General features: G+C 34.5%; 1 protein-coding gene across 1 annotated transcript in view; it reads left to right on the top strand.

Moving 5' to 3' along the window:
* Positions 1–18596, top strand: part of LOC150102432 (protein yippee-like 5) — a 59553-nt gene extending 40957 nt beyond the window's left edge. The window contains exon 3 of the mRNA XM_090398652.1: positions 16869–18596. Coding sequence (XP_090254778.1) covers positions 16869–17067 — 199 coding nt within the window. The 3' untranslated portion in view covers positions 17068–18596. The remainder of the gene's footprint in view (positions 1–16868) is intronic.
* Positions 18597–20127: the final 1531 nt, after the last annotated feature.

Consider the following 20127-nt stretch of genomic DNA (forward strand, 5'->3'; position numbering starts at 1 on the left):
AAATTGTGTTTTAGCAACTGCTTACTTATTATAACAAGGTGACAGATGCATTGGACAGGGGAGATGCATACCTAATAGTATATTAGATTTTGCAAAGGCCTTTGATAAATTGTTGAATGACAAGGTTTTGATTAAATTGGAAAATATGGAATTGGATAGCAGATTAGTGTGCTGGAATTTAGATAAGTTTTCTGTTTGCTATCAGTAAATTGTGTATTGGGGTAGCAATATCCCAAAAAAGGAAAGTCACTAGTAGTGTTCCCTAATGATCTTTTGAGGCTGTTGCTGTTTGTATGTTAACAATATTGAGGACGGTTTGAATGGTGATATGCAGTTGTTTGTAGATGGTGCTTGGTTTATTTGGATTTATAGCCATAGCAACTCAGGTTATGAGCTCAGTGTATTATGTCAATTGCCTGTATTGTAATGGCTAGTTTGTCTGCTTTGTGGAGGTAAACCCTTCCACTTCCATATGAGGACCAGCTTACTCACCTTTAGTTCAAAAGCCCTGATAAGGTTTTTTTTTGCATCCTAGATGGGATTCCAACCAAAAGGCATTGTTGAAACTAAACAAGCTACGGAGACTGCAGATGATGCAAAGTTGGGAGGAACTATGAGGAGTAGAGAAAATATAGCTTTGCAAGAGAACTTGAATAGATTGGCTGAATTAGCAAATGAGTAAGGTTGCTGGTTCAGTGTTACAAAGTGTAAGGTTTAAAATTTAGAAGCATAGAGAGAATGCAGATTATCCATTTGGTGAGGGAGATGAGGAATCTGGGAGTGATGGAGGACAGGCACCTGAAGTTTGGAGACAATTTCTAAAATTGTGAGGACAACCAAATGAAATATGGCAATAATGCGAAGGACACTGGCATATAGAAGTGTATGTTAGTGTACTTCTACATGACCAGTAACACCCTAGTCAATTGTTTTTGGACCCTTTTCAATATCTCTTCATCCATTTGAAAAGTAGGTAATTAAATCTGTACACTTTAGTCCATATGTGGCCTGTTCTTATTCCATTGTGAAAAGCTTTGATCAGGCCACATTTGAACTATTGTGCACAGATTTGGTCACCTGCTTTTCAAACAGATGAAGAAATATTGGGAAGAGGCCAAAGACGATTGACTAAGGTGTTGCTGATTTCTGGAATGTTGAGTATGAGGACAGATTGAAGGAATGCAATTTGCAGATTCTGGTGGATAGGATGGGGGGGGGGGATGATATGGTTGAGATATAAACTGTTAATTGATTATTAAAAAATCAAAAGAGGCAAGAAGTAGGTTTTTGTAGAGAGTGGTGGTTGGTTGGAATACACTTCTTGAGAGTGTGGTGAATGCAGAGACAGTGAATTCATTTAAAGCTAATTATGATCTACTGTGTTTCAGTGGGACCTCCCATGATGACTGTACTCCATGGGGATCCATTGGCAATAATAATAAAGGTCAAAATTGGTCTGGGTAGTCAGTGATATACCTTCAGATTGTTCCATGATACAGAAATATACAGGCAGGGATTTGAAATAAACGATTACCATCCAGTTTTGAACAGGATAAAAATGGATATTATATTCAAAAGAAAATTGTGTAGAAACATTTTGAAAATAATCAAATTTGAACAGCTCTCAAATGAGAACTGTAGTTTCAGATAATGCAAATAAAAACAATTGTAGATCTTAGAGACCACATGGCAGAATTTGAAGAAAACATTACTCAATTGAGGCAGTTGTCTGTATGGATAGAAATTAGAGATACTGTAAGTTACAGGAGTATGTCATGAAAAGAAATCATATTGAAGTAAGTTTCATTTAGAAGTAGCATTAAAAAAAAAATGGAATGAGAACAGATAGATGATAAATATCGTGAAGACAAACTGTTCTGGAGATTATTGCAAGAGCTTAGAAATGGCAGAAAAAGTAAGAGAAAAGAAAGATAATAAAGGGTACATTTAAAAAATAAAAAAAAAAATTTAAAAAAACTGAAGATAAGAATAACCTGGATGTCTGGAGTAATAATTATTTTGAAAAAATATTAAATCAGAGAAATAGTGACAGAACAATTATAAAAAAAAAAATGTCTAGGAGGAATGGCAATCGGGAGTGGATATTAGTACTTGAGGTAGAAATAACCTGAAATGTGAAAAACATCTGTAGTAGATGTATTCAGCTAGAAATGCTCATATAAATGTTTTACATAATTCAGAATGCTCGATCAGGTTGAATTCTAAATGATTGGAGTACAGACTTCATATTACCCATTCATATTTAAAAAAAAAGAAAAATAATAAAACTCAGTGTTAAAATTACACAGGGATTTATCTGCTGTGCATTTGCACAGACTAATCCTAGTGTGCAAGCATACTTGAAAAGAGACCAAGAAAAATTGAAGAGCAAACTATATTCAACTGAGATAGTGGTTGTCAGGACTAGATTTTTATTTAAGAGAAATAGTCAAGAAAGCATGGGAATATAACAAAGATCTTGTTATATTATTATTATTAGACACCTCCAGGGAGCCCTAAGACTCATCGAGGGAGGGCACCTACTCTCAGTCTCCACCACTCAACCTCATCCACAAACTGCCTCATCTACTGTCCACCATCACCACTATTATTTTCACAGACAATCACAAACATCCATGCCCAATGCAGGATTCGAACCCGCAACCTTTTGGCTGGAGAGTGGATACGCTAATCACTCAGCCAACCAAGCTGGCCAAAAGTTTATTATTATTGCCTCCGGGGAGTCCAAGGACTCTACAGCTCTGTCTCCACCACTCAATCCACCAACTGACCACACCTACACCAATGCCATCTACTGCCGATCACCACCACTAGTATTTCCACAGACAACCACAAACATCTATGTCCATTGCGGGATTCAAATCCTCAGCCTTTTGGCTGGAGAACGGATATGCTAACTACTTGGCCAACCAGGCCAGCCTGGTTGGCTGAGCCGGAGGGTGGGAAGAGGATGAGGGGCTATTCATGGAAGTTAAGGGGTGAGAAATATTTTTCCTCTCATAGAGTGGTATGTGATTGAATTGGCTTGCCTGCCTTTGGAGATGGTGAGTGCCAGTAGTATGAACGAACTCAAGAAAAAGGTATGAAAACTCATATGAGTGATATGTCACCTCTGTTGATGAGTCCCTAACTCCCTGGAGGTCTTTGGTAATAGTAAACTTTATTTTGTAGCATTGAAACAGCTCTGTGTATAATCTCTGTAGACTGTATAAGAGCATTGTGTAGTCTAAACTTATATGCAATATGTAATGGAGGGGACATGAGGTTGAAGACTGCTAGATCTGATCATTGCATCAGAGACCTTAACATTAACCAATCTAGTTATTCTGCTTCTGCTTGGAGAAAGTGATCATTTAGTCTTCACCTGGAGATTGGCAGAGATGCAAAATTTTCTATTAAGGAATATATGTGGAACTACAAAGCAGATGATTATGACAAGCTGAGAGACAGCTTTCACAGAGCAATGGCATAAGAATTTAGACGGGGGAGAGATGTTGGTGCATGGGATGTAGTCAAGGGGTGTTTAAAGAAAGCGCAGTATCTGAATGCATGTATATCTAGAGTCAAAGGATAAATCAAGTAGGAGTTAGTTGGATGAATAGCTTCATTAAGCAGGGGTTGTGGAAGGATTATAAAGAAACTGGTGATCAGCATGCTCATGAGCAGTATAAAGCACTGGCAAGAAGGGTGACCAGTATCATAAGGAAGGCCAAAGCTAATTATGAGAGAAAGCTAGTTGATTAGGTCAAAAGAAACGCTAACGAGTTCTTTCACTATGTAGCAAGTAAAAGGAGGAATGACTATGGAAAGATGACTATGAAGTGCTGATGTTGGGGAGATAACCAAATAATTGAAGAAATGGAGGCATATCTGCCTGTGTATTATATGAGAATGTGCAAAGGAATTAACAACTCCTCTGACCAAGCTGTTTAATTTAAGTTTCATTAGTGGGATGGGTGTCAGTGTAGTGGAAAGACGGCAAAACAGTTCCATTGCATAAAGGAGGCTCCAAGACAGAAGTAGCATTATAGACCAGTCATCTCAGATGTTGTGGTTAAGATATTGGACTGAGTGGATAGGAATGTGATACTCTATAAGGGACAACATGATTTGTGAAGGGTGTCTTGTCTTACTTTTAAAAATCAAGTGATATTGCTAGAACTTTGCAGACGCATTTGACAAGATTCCACATAGAACTCTATTGTATAAATTGGAGCAAATGGGGATGGATATAAATTAATACGAGTCTGGTGATTTGGATTTAGAGGGTGACTGATGGACAGATATTAGTGCTTTATGGAGGAGTTGGTTCCATGAGAAGGCAAGTGACCAGTGGTGTACCACAGGGCTCAGTACTTGGTCCTCCATTTAATTTATATATCAGTGATATAGGAAATGATTTTACAGGAAATATTCAGTTGTTTGCTGACAATGCTAAACTGGGAAGAGCAAGTGTAAATGAAGGTGGTGCACAAATCTGCAGGATCTGTGCACCACCTTCATTTACCTTCAAGACTTAAGCAGACTAGCAGTTTGGAAAAGGTAAATGCTGCCAGTTTAATGTGGCCTTGCATAAGGTGATTCACTTTGAGAAGAGATCAGAAGCTGCGTACTATATTGATGGAACTAAACTGATGCCAGGGACTTTGGTGCAGTGAAGAAGTTGAAGTTTAGAGGACATGTTGCAAAGGTAACCAAAACACCACATCAGATTATGTGGTTGTTGAAGAACACACTATTAAGATAGAGAGGTTATTATTTGCCTATCTCATTGGCTTGACAGCCCTACATGAGCCCTGGCCTTCTTTAGAAACTTCTGCCAGCCTTCGTTATTCAATGCCAAACTCCTCCAATTTTTGACTCTTAAAACCTTAATATCTTGCATCACTCCATCTTCCCATCTTAATTTAGGTCTTCCAATTTTTCTCTTTCCTTCAGGCTTAGCATTAAACATCTTAACTATTCTATTACTATCCATGCATATAATGTGTCCAGCCCAACTTAATCTATTTATTTTTATGTACTTAATAATGTCTGGCTCATTAAATCTGTATAGTTCATGGTTATATCATTTCCTCCACACACCATTCTCTTGTACTGCTCCAAAAATATATATGAGAATCTTCTTTCAAACAGACCTAGCAATCTTTCATCTGCCATTGATAATACCCAGTTTTCAGAGGCATAGGTTAACCACCTTACTGGCCATTATGGATCAAATATGCATCCTCATACACTTCCTATCCATCATATATTTCGATGTAATATCAATGGTATTACAATTTTAATATGCACTTCACATCCCTGATAACCTTGACATCTATAGATGTCTTGGCCAGTAGCGTGGTTAACACTGGTCTTACAAGTACTTTGTACATCATTATCTTTATTTTTTTTGAGATCAGATGTGACTTTAGGTGTTTCCTAAGTCCACAAAAGCATATATTTGGAAAGAATACATCTGATACTGATATTATTTTTACAATTAACTTCTAATCCCAAGCATATAAAACTATGTACAATTTCAAATTTATAGGAACCAATTTCGATTTGAGAAGGATTATTATCACAATTTGCCTATCTGGACTCCTGAATTCAGTGGTGATGAAGGTTGTGGAGAGGATCCAGAAGCAAGTGACAAAGATTGTATCAGGTCTGTGGAATGCTCCTTATGAAAATAATTCACGGTCTGTAGGCTTCAAAAATTAGCTGACGGATGAAAAAGAGGAGACGTAATAGAATCCTTTATTAAAGGGGTTTTATAGGATTGATGCTGAAGACTTCAGTACATGGCAAGAAAGAAGAGAACAAATGGTCACCATTGGAAATTGTGTAAGAGCATTAGGAATATGTTTTTTGCTTGGAGTGTGGTGAATATGCGGAATGAGTTTCCAGAGGTGGTGGTGGGTGCTTCATCAGTAAATGAATTTAAGGAGAAGTATGATGAGTATTGTGTGAATATCTAGTCTAACCATAAATACTGTTACAACTTGAATGGCACATAAACCTTTAATATATCAGTAAATCATTTACAGCTTTCAGCAGATACAAACCACATATATAATGTGCATATAGCAACACTCAGTGTTTGAAAGATCCCCACTTTTGCTCTCCTGCATGCCTGAAGCCTGTGAGGCCACATATCTTTGAGATGGATGTTAAGCATGAGATCATGTCTTTTTAGCACATGCCAAAAGTGGGGAACTTTCATCTCATCTTATCTTCTTTTTCATGTTAGGCTAAAAGTCTCACTCAGAAGTGGAAGGATTCCACTTCTGTGTGAGACTGGCTAACTTATCTTCACTTGAAAATCCACAATTAAGGTCCTTCACATCCTAAACTGGATTTAAAATGAGGTCTTTCTGACCAAAGGGCATTGTCTGACTGAGCTATTGAGGTTCTATACAGAAAAATAAATGTTTTACCAAGGGTACTATATCATGTTGCAGACACTTCTGAATGGTAAAAATTATATGTGCAGAGTACACATGTAATTGTTGTCTCATAAATGCATGTGTGTGTGTGAAACAACAAATGTGTTTCACACACATTCATTTACAAATTCAAAATAAAGAATATGCAGTCAGTTCATGTTGAGGAAGTTCTTGACTTAGCAGTTTTATCATGTTCCATGCATGCTATAAGGATCTCTGATAAATTTGATAAATACAAACACCTGATATCACTATATTGTTTATCATTCTTTCCAAGTATCTATGGTACTTTGTAATATGCTTTGGCAGCTTGACTCTCATTTAGATATAAAAGCTTTATTACCTACTTTTATGAGATTTTAATTAAATGAATGTATACTTCCATTCTTCTCCTTTCGGTTGGGATCTCTTGGTGTCCCTCTCAGTCTTGTAATGCAGACTTTCATTTTAACTTTGTATTTTTTTTTTTTTTTTTAATAGAAATTACAAAATTCTGTACCCACTGTTTTTTTTTTTTTTTTTTTTAAAGCAACATGTGCAAGGTGTAAGGCCAATGAATAGATTTGTAGCTTGCAGAGAATTCTACTATATGGCTTCTCTGACTAGTTTTTTAAACTAGTGCTCTTACACTGCTGTGTGGTGGTGTCAAGAAACAGTTGTTACATAAAATCATAGATTCATAACCAGTTATACTCAACTGATTAACTGACAATATTATTTAGAAAGCTTTTGTATGCAATTGTGCAGAAAATAAGAAATTTACTGTATAGTTACCTTCAAGGTACCCGTATATCCTTTTTACAGCATTATACTTTGTGCATTGTTTCTGTCATTGCAAAACATTTTATCAAAAATCATATTCATTATGCCAAAATATCTTCATAAATTTTTTTTAAATTGTAACCTTACCATTATCAAATCTCTGACTTAATTTTTTGAGCTCTTCGGGAAACATTGTACTGAGCCAGCATAAAGGTTGCTCTACTCATGGTATTCTGTTTTTGGTCAAAAAATTCAGGACAATTTGAGACTCATAACTATGGACTTTCCAGCCTCTTCTGCATATCTCACATACAATTACTTATTGTATGTAATTGCACTTACATACAATAAGTAATTGTATGTGAGTGCTTTGGGCTGAAGCAAAAAAATTTCACATTATTTTGTGAAATAGTGGATACATTTTGAGAAATTTCAAGTGTTTCGAGATGAGACATATGAAATTGCACAGTGATGATTCCGTTGATTTGTTCAGTTTGTAGAATTAAGATTTAAATGTTTAAATCAGTGGAATCCCATAGCAGCAGTATGTCAGCATATGTTCAATTATTCATATGCTTCATAGTTGCTTTGCTAACTTTAAAACAACTTGATACAAACACATTTTGCTTGTACTTTCAACATAAAATTGCCATGAAACAGAATATGTTTATCTTTATTGGTGTGCACTACACTAGCTGGATACCATATAAATAAGCATATATCCAGTTCAGATACTTTTTTTTTAATAGTCTTTAAATGTTCAGTTATCTATATCACATGTTGTTTTTAGACCAGTAATTCCCAACTATTTTGAGACTAGTGCTCTACTTTTTCTTTTTTTCTTCTTTGAAATATTCTTTATTAGTACTATCATTGAAATCGTGATAACTAATAATTAAGGAATTGACAGCACACACTAGAAATATAAATTAAATAAACTTTAATATATACTTTCCGATATTTCGGCAAACGTCACGTTGCCATCTTCTTGAGAACTTAGTACAAAGACAAGTGCATGCAAGTACTACATAACAGCAAATGAGAACCGAAGTTAGGAAGCTACCGTTTTCCTAAAGTCCTGATTTGGCCCCCTGCTTGGCTATATTGATAGTTCTCGGCCTTTGGGCTGAAGTTCTTCTGATAAATGTTTCCCAAATTTGGGGCAGTCTCTGTTGAGGTTTGGCATGTTCCTAAGGGCTGAGGCTGATTCCATGAATAGTCTTTCATATTTTAACTTGCTGCAGTGTATTACTGTGGCTTTCTTCCATCTTATTTTGTGGCGAATATCCAGAGCATGGTCTGCAAGCCCAGAGTGGCTGTACTAGTGAAATCAGATGTAATCCTTGATATTTGCTGAGATATTCTGAGATTCTGATATTTGCTGTCCTGCCTATTTGGCCAAAGTAGGACAATTTACAGCTGCAAGGGACCTGGTATACACCAGGTAGGTCTAGGGGAAGTGGTTGGTCTTTAGTGGAGCAGATAAGGGATGCCAATTTTCTATATGGTCTGTAACAAGTGGTCAAGTCATGTTTTTTTAAGATTTTTATTTTTTCCGAGGTGCCTCGGATGCAGGGAATGGTGATGGATTTAGAATAATCTTTTTTGTGAAAGGGGGGGGGGGGGTTGTGGATGAATTCTTTTGGGGGGATAGCCATTGGCTGAGAAAGTGTCATGGATGTGATTTAGTTCAGTGGTTGGGGCTTGATCATTTGAACAGATTACAGCGACTAATAAAGAATTCGAATGAATACGGAGCCGACATATCAACAAGTTTGATAAATTAATAAAGAACTCGGCGTCCAAACCTAAACTACAAACCAACACTGTAGTTAACCTTTCTTCAGTTATCTTGAAGGCTGAAACACTCAACGCTCTGTCACGTGGTCACAACTTCGCCATTGCTCTTAAGAAATTACTGGCCGAGGAATTAATGATCCAAATTGAACGTGGGATTCGCCACCTTCCAAACCACATCGCCAACGATATTAGATTCTCACAAAAGCAAAACCTCCAAAAACCAACATATCCATTAGTGAATACAAGTCACTACAAGAATTGAAGAAAAACAAAGAAATAGTGATCACCAAAGTGAATAAGAGGAACGCCACTGTGGTACTCAATCTTAATGACTACACAGGTAAGCTTAAGGCTTTACTATTAGATCGAGCCACTTACCTCCCTATTGAATACAGTCCCACCAACTCTCAAATTAGAAAACTCCGTAGGCTCCTTAAGAAGGTCACTTCTTGGCCCGTGGAGATTACCAACAGACTGAAACCATATAACTCTAGATCCCCCCCCGCATATATGGGCTCCCAAAAATACATAAAGAAAATATGCCATTACGTCCCATAGTGGATGGCATTGATTTCCCCACTTACAAACTAGCCAAGCATTTAGCCAAAACGCTCTCACACTATACTGGCAACACACCATCACACATAAAAAAAACTCGGCCCACTTCCAAAGCCAGTATCGAAAACCTTGCACTCCAACATAATGGTCAGTTTTGACGTCTCCTCCTTATTCACGAATGTCAAAGAAACTATAGAGCTAATCCAAGCTAAATTTCCTCCCGATATCTCAGCCCTATTTCAGTTTACAATGAACTCAGGCTATTTCGTTCAGGAAAAATTCTACAAACAGATAGAGGGGACAGCCATGGGTTCACCACTTTCCCCACCCTTGGCCAACTTCTTTATGGAGACTTTTGAAGAGAGAGCCTTAAACTCAGCCCCACAAAAACCTACCATATGGCTTTGCTGCATTGATGACGTGTTCGCTATTTGGCTACATGGCCCAGATTCACTCCTCTCCTTCCTAACACACTTAAACAACCAACACCTTAGAATCAAGTTCACCCTGGAAAAAGAGAAAAACAATAACCTCCCCTTCCTAGACACACTAGTCACCCACCAACCTGATGGAACCTTGGTTTTTCTCAGTTTATAGAAAACCCACCCATACAGGCAGATACATTCACCGACAATCCCATCACCCTCCCCCCCCCACAACAATATGGAGTTATTAAGACACATTTCAACAGGGCAAAAATAATCTGTTCAAATGATCAAGCCGTAACCACTGAACTAAATCACATCTGTGACACTTTCTCAGCCAATGGCTACCCCCCCCCCCCCTTCACAAAAAAGGTTACTCTAAATCCATCGCCATTCCCTACATCCGAGGCACCTCGGAAAAAATAAAACAAAATCTTAAAAAAACATGACTTGACCACTTGTTACAGACCATATAGAAAATTGGCATCCCTTATCTGCTCCACTAAAGACCAACCACTTCTCCTAGACCTACCTGGTGTATACCAGGTCCCTTGCATCTGTAAATTGTCCTACTTTGGCCAAACAGGCAGGACAGCAAATATCAGAATCTCAGAATTTCTCAGCAAATATCAGAATCTCAGAATTTCTCAGCAAATATCAGAATCTCAGAATTTCTCAGCAAATATCAAGGACTACATCCGATTTCACCAGTACAGCCATTCTGGGCTTGCGGACCATGCTCTGGATACTCGCCACAGAATAAGATGGAAGAAAGCCACAGTAATACACCGCAGCAAATTCAAATATGAAAGACTCTTCATGGAATCAGCCTTAGCCCTTAAGAATATGCCAAACCTCAATAAATTCGGATGCATGAGACTGCCCCAAATTTGGGAAACATTTATCAGAAGAACTTCAGCCCAAAGGCCAAGAACTATCAATATAGCCTGCCAGGGGGCACCATCAGGACTTTAGTAGCTTCCTAGCTTTGATTCTCATTTGCTGTTATGTAATACTTGCGTGCACTTGTATTAAGTTCCCAAGAAGATGGCAACATGACGTTTACTGAAATATCGGAAAGTATATATTAAAGTTTATTTAATTTATATTTCTGGTGTACACTGTCAATTCCTTAATTATTAGTTATCATGTTTAACCAGCATATAAGCCTCTCTACAAGAACATTGAAATTGTGTTACTCACTTCTTACTTAAACAATGGAACAATCAAAAAACAATGTCCTCTGTCAATAATTATTAAAAAAAATGTCTTATGAGTGAATTTTAGCAATTATGTAACAATAATTAAACAATTCTAAGAATAAAGAAATAGCTTTTCCAGAAAAGCTACTTCTTGGATGCAGCATGGAATTCTGATTTTTCTATCCTTGCAGATAAAATCACCATATAGGTCCAAGGGGTGAATGAATTGCTGCTTTCTTCAGATTTTATCATTGGGACTTGAATATGGAATTTAAAAACCTCTAAGAAACAAGCCATCAATCTCTAATAGCAAAATCTGAAGAAAGCAGCAATTCATTCACTCAAGGACTTATGTGATGAATTTGTGTACAAGGATAGAAAAATCACAACTCCCTACTGGACTCAAGAAGTAGAAGAGGCAAAAGAGCTAAAGCTAAGTTTTCCATTTTGTTTGTCATCAGTATGCTTTCTTGATTCTAAAAATTTCTCCATTTCTTTCCTACTAGAACCTCTTGTGGGACTATAGTCACAAAGTCTGATTGTCCACTTTCCCATTTTAAAATCTGCCCATTTCACTTTACTTAAAATTGCCTGCCATTCAAAAAGTTTAACTTTGTGTTTAGTGTTGAATACTTTGCTACTTCTTCTGTTCCCTCCCGCATCACTTGTGCCCAAATGTAACATGATATATTATGATTTAGAAGTATTTTACTTAGCTTAGTCTTCTTTGTCCTGGTAATGCCAGTTGTCATATCATAGTACAGTAGAATCTGCTTATTGTGATCATGGATAACATTATCAATCGGCTATTGTTATCAAAATCAGTCGGTCCCAACACCATTTAAAATGAATTAAAAATAATCAGTCTAATTATAATCAAAGTTTTCCGTTATTGTTATCAAAATCCTCGAATGTTTAGCCTTTTGCATCTCAGAATTAAAAACTTTAAGGATTAATCAGGAAGGAATTTGACAGAGAACGTATGTCGAAATCTGACTTTTGTCTTAATCTTCTTTTAATCCTATTTTTTGTTAAATCTTAAATCTTCCAGGCAAATGCAGGTGGACATAAATACAGTCAGATTGTGATTTTTTCAAATTTATTTTCGTGCTCTCTTTCAATAAGTGAATTTGACTTTAAGTGCTCATTAAAACAGTCCTTAGCATTATGGCAGAAGCAAGTAAAAAAACGTAAAGATGTATCTTTTCAAGAAAAGAATTTTGGAGCGCTATGATAAGTTGCCCAAAATGAGTCAGCATATTGCAGCTGTACATTTAAAAATTTCACAACCACTCTTGTGTGAGATCTTAAAAAAACAGATCAAACACTGAAACTTCAGCCCTTACTAATGAGAACATGGATCAAAAGAGAGCACAATCTGGTAAGGATACTCAAGTTTAATCAGCATTTAAAATTTCGTTTAGTAATGTCCTTGAAAAGAATGCTTTGATGCATCAAAAAGCAAAACTTGCAAAAACAATGGGCAAAGAAAATTTCACCCCTACTGATGGATGATTTAACACAGTGTTTCCCAAACTTCAGATATCCATGTACCCGTTCTTAAATTTTCATTATTTTCATAGTCAGGTTGATATGAAGAAGTGGCCAATCGCAGACAATCATCCAAATGATCATTTGTAATTTGGTTTCTTAATTGATTTTTTATGATGGTCATATTTGAAAAAGCGGATTCTGACAAGTATGTCGATCCGAAACATGACAGAATTTTTCAGGCAATATCAGTTAATATTGGGAATTTTTCATGTGCATACTTCCAAATGGCTTCATTGTTTATTGATTTTAAATGTAAACTATTCTGAATGTTTATTATCTCAAGTTCTACTTCAGCTTGGTTTATATCAAACAGCCGACTAATTTTATTTGAAATTTCTGTGATGTTCAAGTTTTCTTGAAATGGATTATTGATAAAAGATACAATAATTTCAGTTTTATTAAAATCTTTAAATCTTGAATTTATTTCTTCCTCAAATAATTCTATTTCACGAATAAATTATTTTAAATCATAGCGAAGCATTTCTTGATTTTGTTCAAAAAAATATTAATAAATATGGGAGATGTCTAAATTCGCAGTCATTTATATTTTTCTTTAATAAAAGTAAGTATTGTTGAAAAGTTTTTACTGAACTTAACATGTCAGTTAAATTTTTATCTCTACCTTGTAACTCTAAATTTTAATTGCTTAATTTCGTACAGAAATCTACTAAAAATGATAAGTGTAACAACCATCTTTTATGACTAACTTGTGGATAAATATCTCCTTTTTCATCAAGAAAATTTTTTATATTGTTAATTAATACAAGAAATCTTTCTAAAAATTGACTGCTGCTTATCCAGCAAACATTATTGTACAACAGAAGTTCCCTATCATCATATGCCTGTAATTTAAATAACTGCAGTTGCAGGGCTTTTCCTCGAACATTACAATTTTAAATGTAATATCCAAAACATCTTTTGTGTTTAATCTTTTACTACACAGTACTTGTTGATGAATAATACAGTGGTATGTTAAAAAAATCTATATATTTGTCATCGTTTTTACATAATAAAATGAAGCCTGATTTATTACCTATCATTGCAGGAGCACCATCATCTCAGTAGTAATAGACACAAGTTAAAAAAAAAGCAGACGTTTGTGTTGTTTCACAAATTCATCGAATGCCGAAAATATGTCTTCTCCCCTAGTCCTTCCCAATAATGGTATAATTTTTAAAAGTTCTTCTTTACTTCAAGAATCTTGAAATACCATGCGAATAAATACCATTAACTGAGCAATATCAGTGAAGTCGTTTGATTCATCAAATTGTAATGACAACACACTGGTGAATGTCTGACATTCACCTGGCCTGGAAGCTTTTCTCCGGCAATTGGAACTCTTCCTTTTGGCAATTTGAAACCTTTTCTGCTGCCTAGAAGTAGTCTCTCTCTCTCTCTCTAGCGACGTCTCGAACCGAGAAGCTCCTTTCTGGAAGCGGGAAACTCCTCTCTCAAGCAACGTGGATCCGGGTAGTCTCTCTGACGGCGACTCTGGACCAGGCGGACTCCTCTCTGACAGCAATTCTGGAACCGGGACCCCTTCTGTCGGTCCCTTTTTATTAGGCCTCCTCTGAGATCTCGCATGAAGTTTGGCAACTCCCAAAAAATCTGTATGAGTCTTTCATTTTAAGTTTCAAGTTCGGCACGCCTTTTGTTCTCCTCCGCTTTCTTTTGATTGCAAGTTGCCGGCCATCTGAAAGTTGTTTGAATTCTTTCTGACTGACTTCGGAGATGTTTACACTTAGAGCCTGCAAGCCTTTCTCATACATACAAGTTTCAATAACAATCTTTCTAATGCTGCCATGTATAGCTTCGGCGACAAAAACATTGCCTTTGTTTTTAACACTCTAACATATTCTTACTAAAGCAGTATATACAGTTAGTCTTCAAAAGAGTTATTTACAAAAACATCTAATACAAACTATACCGAGACAAAGTTTATTTTTTTACAATATTCACATGGGACTTAACCTAAGTAAAAAATTGATGTAATGTGCTTTGGAATATTTAAGCTACAATTGAGTTTTTACACTTTGCTTATATGGAATGGAAGTCAAAACACGAGCCGAGTATTCACTCAGCTCGCTGTTTGACTTCCATTGATCCAAATTAATTAATTTACCTGGACTTATAAGAAAATTACTGATTTGACAATTTTAACGAAAAATAAATAAACAGTAGCAATACACTTAAAGTGAATTAAAAATAATACAAAATAATGATAAATAAAATATTATGTTTTCAGTTTTAATTAAATTTGTAAGTAAGGAGGAATACACAAGAGATCTACCAAAAATCGCGCCACGATCGATGGGTTGAACACCCCTGGTATATTTCATTATAAATGTCTATTTTATTTGAATTTAGATGTAAAGAAAAAAAAAATTTATTTTTAATAGAACAAAATTTATATAGATACTATAAATTTTTACTTAATTTAAATAATTTATCATCTATGAAAGGAGTGAAATTGCTTATGGTGGGATAAAATTCAGCAAAATTTGGCTCTATAGTTGTTAATTTCAATCTCAGATGTGGTTTGACATCTATAATGTGATTTCTCTTCGTCTTAATATCTACAAGGCTGAAAATCTAGCTTTGCACAGATATGAACTTGGAAATGGAAAAGTGAACTGTAGAGCCTTTATCTGTTAATTCAGAAAATTCATTCTATATTTGTAGCCAAAATGATAACTTATTCTCGTTGTATTTATTTTTTAGGAAACCATCAGAAACTAGTTCTGAAAGTTGTTCTTCTATTGGTGACAGACCCTTTGGCATAAAAAGGGTATCTTATCAATATTAATGTCCAATTCAGGGAAATACTTTTTAGATTCATTTGTAAGTTTTGTAAATGCTGCATGATAGTAATTTTCACATCATCATCAATTTGTTCATTTGAATTTGTGAGCAATTCATGAAGAGATGGAAACACGTCAAATTCTCCATTATCATGACTTCATCTTTGCCAATGTGGCGTTCACTTTGTTGCAGACAGTGTTGGAGGCTCACAATGTACATTCATATACGAAGATTCACGAGTGATTGCCCACAAATTTGCATACTATTCATACGAAACAGTTATCACAATTTGAATAGGAGAATTCATACATGATATATAATTTGAGAAATATATACGTTTAAAATAATTCTTTTTTTCTTAATGATGATTCCATGCATTAATGATGCATAGCTGAAAATTGCCACATACCCCTGGGGATACATGTACCACACTTTGAGAAACACTGGTTTAGCAGGTGGAAATTGCAAGAGTAGCAAGAGAATATTGCCCAGATGCAAGAAGCTCTACGAATACTTCGTCACGGTGTGCAACATAGAGCAACAAACTTCGAAAGGCATTATGAGCATGAACAATTTTTTAATGAATTACTATGTTCAAATACACGACAGACAACACCAGATAAGTTTTTAAAATAAATTGGAATAAATGAGCGATTTTTTATATCCTTTGCTTAATGTTATCAGCCGGTTATTGAAAAGTGACTGAACCAAAGTGATTACAATAAGCAGTGTCTACTGTATTTTTGTTTGTAATTTTGCTGCTAGCTATACTTCTTTTCCATTGATTTTCATTATGTTGATGGTGCCTATCTTCAGTTCCATTATGTTTGAGGTCATTTTAATAGCTGAATTTTCACTATTTGCCTGGTTCCTATTGAAAATTGTGAGGTCATGGTGTGACATGATCAGATGTCATATTAGTGCCTCACTGGTATGATGATGATGTTTCATTTCATTTGTCTGGCTTATACCAGTATAGAATATAGCTTGGTTAGTTCCAAATTACCAAAGAAGTTCAGTCCCTTGTCAATTCTCTACGTTCCTTACAAGCAATGTGGAGGTCTCCTTCTAGTTAACTAGTTTTGATCCGTAAGTGAACCTCATTAGGATTTCTTAACTGCAGAAGTTAATTATTTTAGCCTTTTCAGGCAGTTGATGTAGAAAAAAATTTATTAAACGACGCATATGTTAAAACTGTTTAAACTGAATTGGCACTGTAAGTAGTTGATAGTTTATTTCAGAGATTAATTTATAAAGATACTTGATATTTATTATTTGTTGAATTATATGCACAAAATTTAATTTTATAGTGAAGTTCAAGACCGTGTTATGCTGACTGGAAGACACATGGTACGTGATGTTTCTTGTAAAAATTGTGATACTAAACTTGGCTGGATGTATGAGTTTGCTAAGGAAGAAAATCAACGATACAAAGAAGGAAGAGTGATTTTGGAAAGGGCACTTGTTACGGAAAGTGATAGGATTGATGAACCAAATGGAGAAGATTGATAGAAATATTTAGTATGTCTTGGAAACATGCTACAACTTGCAGTTAAATATACTGACAGATGAATTTCTGTCATACTACTATTAATAGTTATTTTCATTATTCTGATGGATGAATTTCTGTCACCTTACTATTAATAGTTTAAATATGCAGGTGTTCCAGATTGTGTAAAGGGTGTTCTGACCTTGCTACATACATGCTGCTGTTGCTGATTTACAGAGCAGTGGAGCAGTTTCATTTTGAAAAAGAAAAAAAAAAAACAGAAAAAGAAATATTTAGTTTTGAATTGTATTCAATTTTCATTTATATGAAAAATAAATTATATTAAATTTTTAAGTATGTTAACAAGGAAAAGAGATGCTATTTTTGGTACTTAGAAGTTATCACCATTTTTTTAAATAATCTCATAGTTCAAAACTTCTGTAGTTTTTATTAATTACAAAGCACTTATAAGATTATGTGCCGAACTCACATTGTTGATATTGTTTTTATATACAGATACTATATGAAGTTATGAAATCCTTCCCATATTTGTTAGTTGTGCAGACAGGGGCTACTAGCATTGTAGCTTTCACATCAAATTGCTTAATTGGATAACTACTGAAGAGTGATTTTGAAAGTTTTTTTTTATTATTATTTTTATTGCACTAGATAAAACTAACTTCAGTCTGTGTCCAACTGCATTACAAATATGGTGTATCTTGCTCTTGATTTCATATTCTGAACATATATCATATTTGTTTTGTTTGTAACAGTTGTTAAATTCTATAAATAAGTGTCATGTGTTAGTACATGTTTGTATGTGTTCAACATATTACAGTGGAACTGTTCTTTGTGTGGGTCAGTGGTTATCTGTCATCACCAAATATTATCATATATTTTAAAAACTAATCATATACTCTAATAAGGTAAATGACTTGTTTCAGTTTTTTTTTCTTTTTTTCTCCAAGTTAGTAGAAAATTCTTAATGAGATTATTATCAGTCTTTCTTATATATGGCCATCTCCATAGAAAACAGATGAAGATAATAGCACTGTTAAATTGAATTTTCAGGCAAATTTATTAATCATTGGTTAAAGATTGTGCAATATACAGTTATTTTCTAACAAGTGATTAGAAATAATAGTCTTGCATTACTGTTGAAGCAGTCAAGGTACTGGTATTCATGTACTGCAAGAATTGGAGCATAGGAAATTTTTAGTTAAAAAGATAAATTTTATTGCATAGAATTGGATTTTAGCAAGATCTTAAAGATTTAAATCTTTCATATCAAAATATTACCATCAGACTAGCTTTCTTACTATAAAAATAATAAAATGTTTATTGAAATTCACATATTGCAAAATTTAAAAAAATCCTTTGTGTTCACAATTTGAGACCTTCAAAAGGTGTTTAATTTATTGTGATTTCTACTTAAAAGACAATCTTCTTTTTTTTTTTTTTTAAACCTGATGTACAACTTTCAGAACTTACTGTTCATTTGACAGTCATTTCTGAAACTATACTTGTATAATAAATTTTTTAAAATTGCTGTGGAATATATTAAGTAGTCTTTTCTCATCTTAAAAGTGACTTCTGTAATTTTTGCGATTTTATGGGTGCAGTGCAGCTGGTAATTTAACTATACTACTTTGAGTATATAACAGTTGAAAGTTCTAACTTTTTTTTTTTCTCTCCCAAGATTCATCATTTCATATCCTTAGTATCCTTATGTATTACAGAACTGTAAAACATATCTTATTCTAAAGATAATTAAAATTATTCTCATAGATGACTAAGTTAAAAACAATTTTGTGTGTACACAAAATACATTGACATTAATTTCTTCCAGGGGTATGGTTTCCAAGTAACTTGACTCTTGCTTAAGATCTTACATACTTTCTGTAACTTAATGTTTTGTTTATGAACTGGTTTGATTAACCAAATCATAGATGGTACTTTTTCTCTCTGGACATAAGACCCTCATGAGATGGTGTCACTGCGTATGGCTGATGAACAACCAAAACTTGCTATAGTTACGGTGACCATACGTCCTTTATTTAAGAGGACAGTCCTTTATTTCACTGCTCTGTCCTTTAGATTTTTTTCCCCCTAAAACAGCCATTTTGTCTTTTATTTTGTGAATTGAAATAGAATTGAATATTGATGCCAACATATGTAAAGAGGCAATTCATAAAAAAATTTACCAAACCTGCATTGATTATTTAAATAACTGGGACAGCTCTTTCATGGAAATGGAAGTGTTTGAATGGGTCCTACTATGAGAAATTCCTCTGTGGGCGAAAATCAAGGAAAGTGTTTTGTTCATTTCCATCACTAAAACTTAAATATAAAAGATGGTAAAACTATTTGATGAAGCTTTGTGTATTAAAAGTTATGTCACCATTGAAGAGATTGAAGAATGGTGACAAAATGACGAGTCCTGCCAACATAGATGGGCTGAAATTTTTAAATATTTCACAGATAAACACGTATCTTTTAAAAGCATTTTAAAAATCGTTGAGTTTTGCTTATGTCTCCCTGAATCTAATGTGCCCACTGAACGAGTATTTTCATTAGTGAACAATATGTTGACCAGTGGGTAAAAACCAATTAAAAATCAAAACATTGAAAGCATGCATTTATACCAAATGCAACTGACATGAATTGTATACAGTTTTATGAATTTTTAAAACACAAACCTGATTTATTAAAAAAGTTCATACTTGTGAAAACTATCGAAATTAAAATTTTTTCAGTAATAATATGATTGTTTAAAATGCTATGCATATGCTTATATTTCATAATAAATGTTATAAAGCTTTTTAGTTTTAGTGAAACAAATAAATGCAACCTGCTTTTTTTTATTATGAAACAAGTTCTGATTTGTCCTGTTCTCCAAAAAAAAAAAAAAAGTCTTCATAGCTGGCATCTTTCTAACCAATCATTATTTTTTATTATTATTACATTCATCAATTCTATTTTATTTGTGACTTCATGTGCTGTTTTTCATATTTTACAAATTTCTGAGAGTTTTTTTTTTACCTAATATGCTAATTTTATAAATTTTTCTGTTATGTGAG

The sequence above is a fragment of the Typopeltis vanoorti genome, chromosome 10, assembly GCF_054136105.1.
Source record: "Typopeltis vanoorti isolate ZY-2024b chromosome 10, IOZ_Tvanoo_1.0, whole genome shotgun sequence".
Lineage (NCBI taxonomy): Eukaryota > Metazoa > Arthropoda > Arachnida > Uropygi > Thelyphonidae > Typopeltis > Typopeltis vanoorti.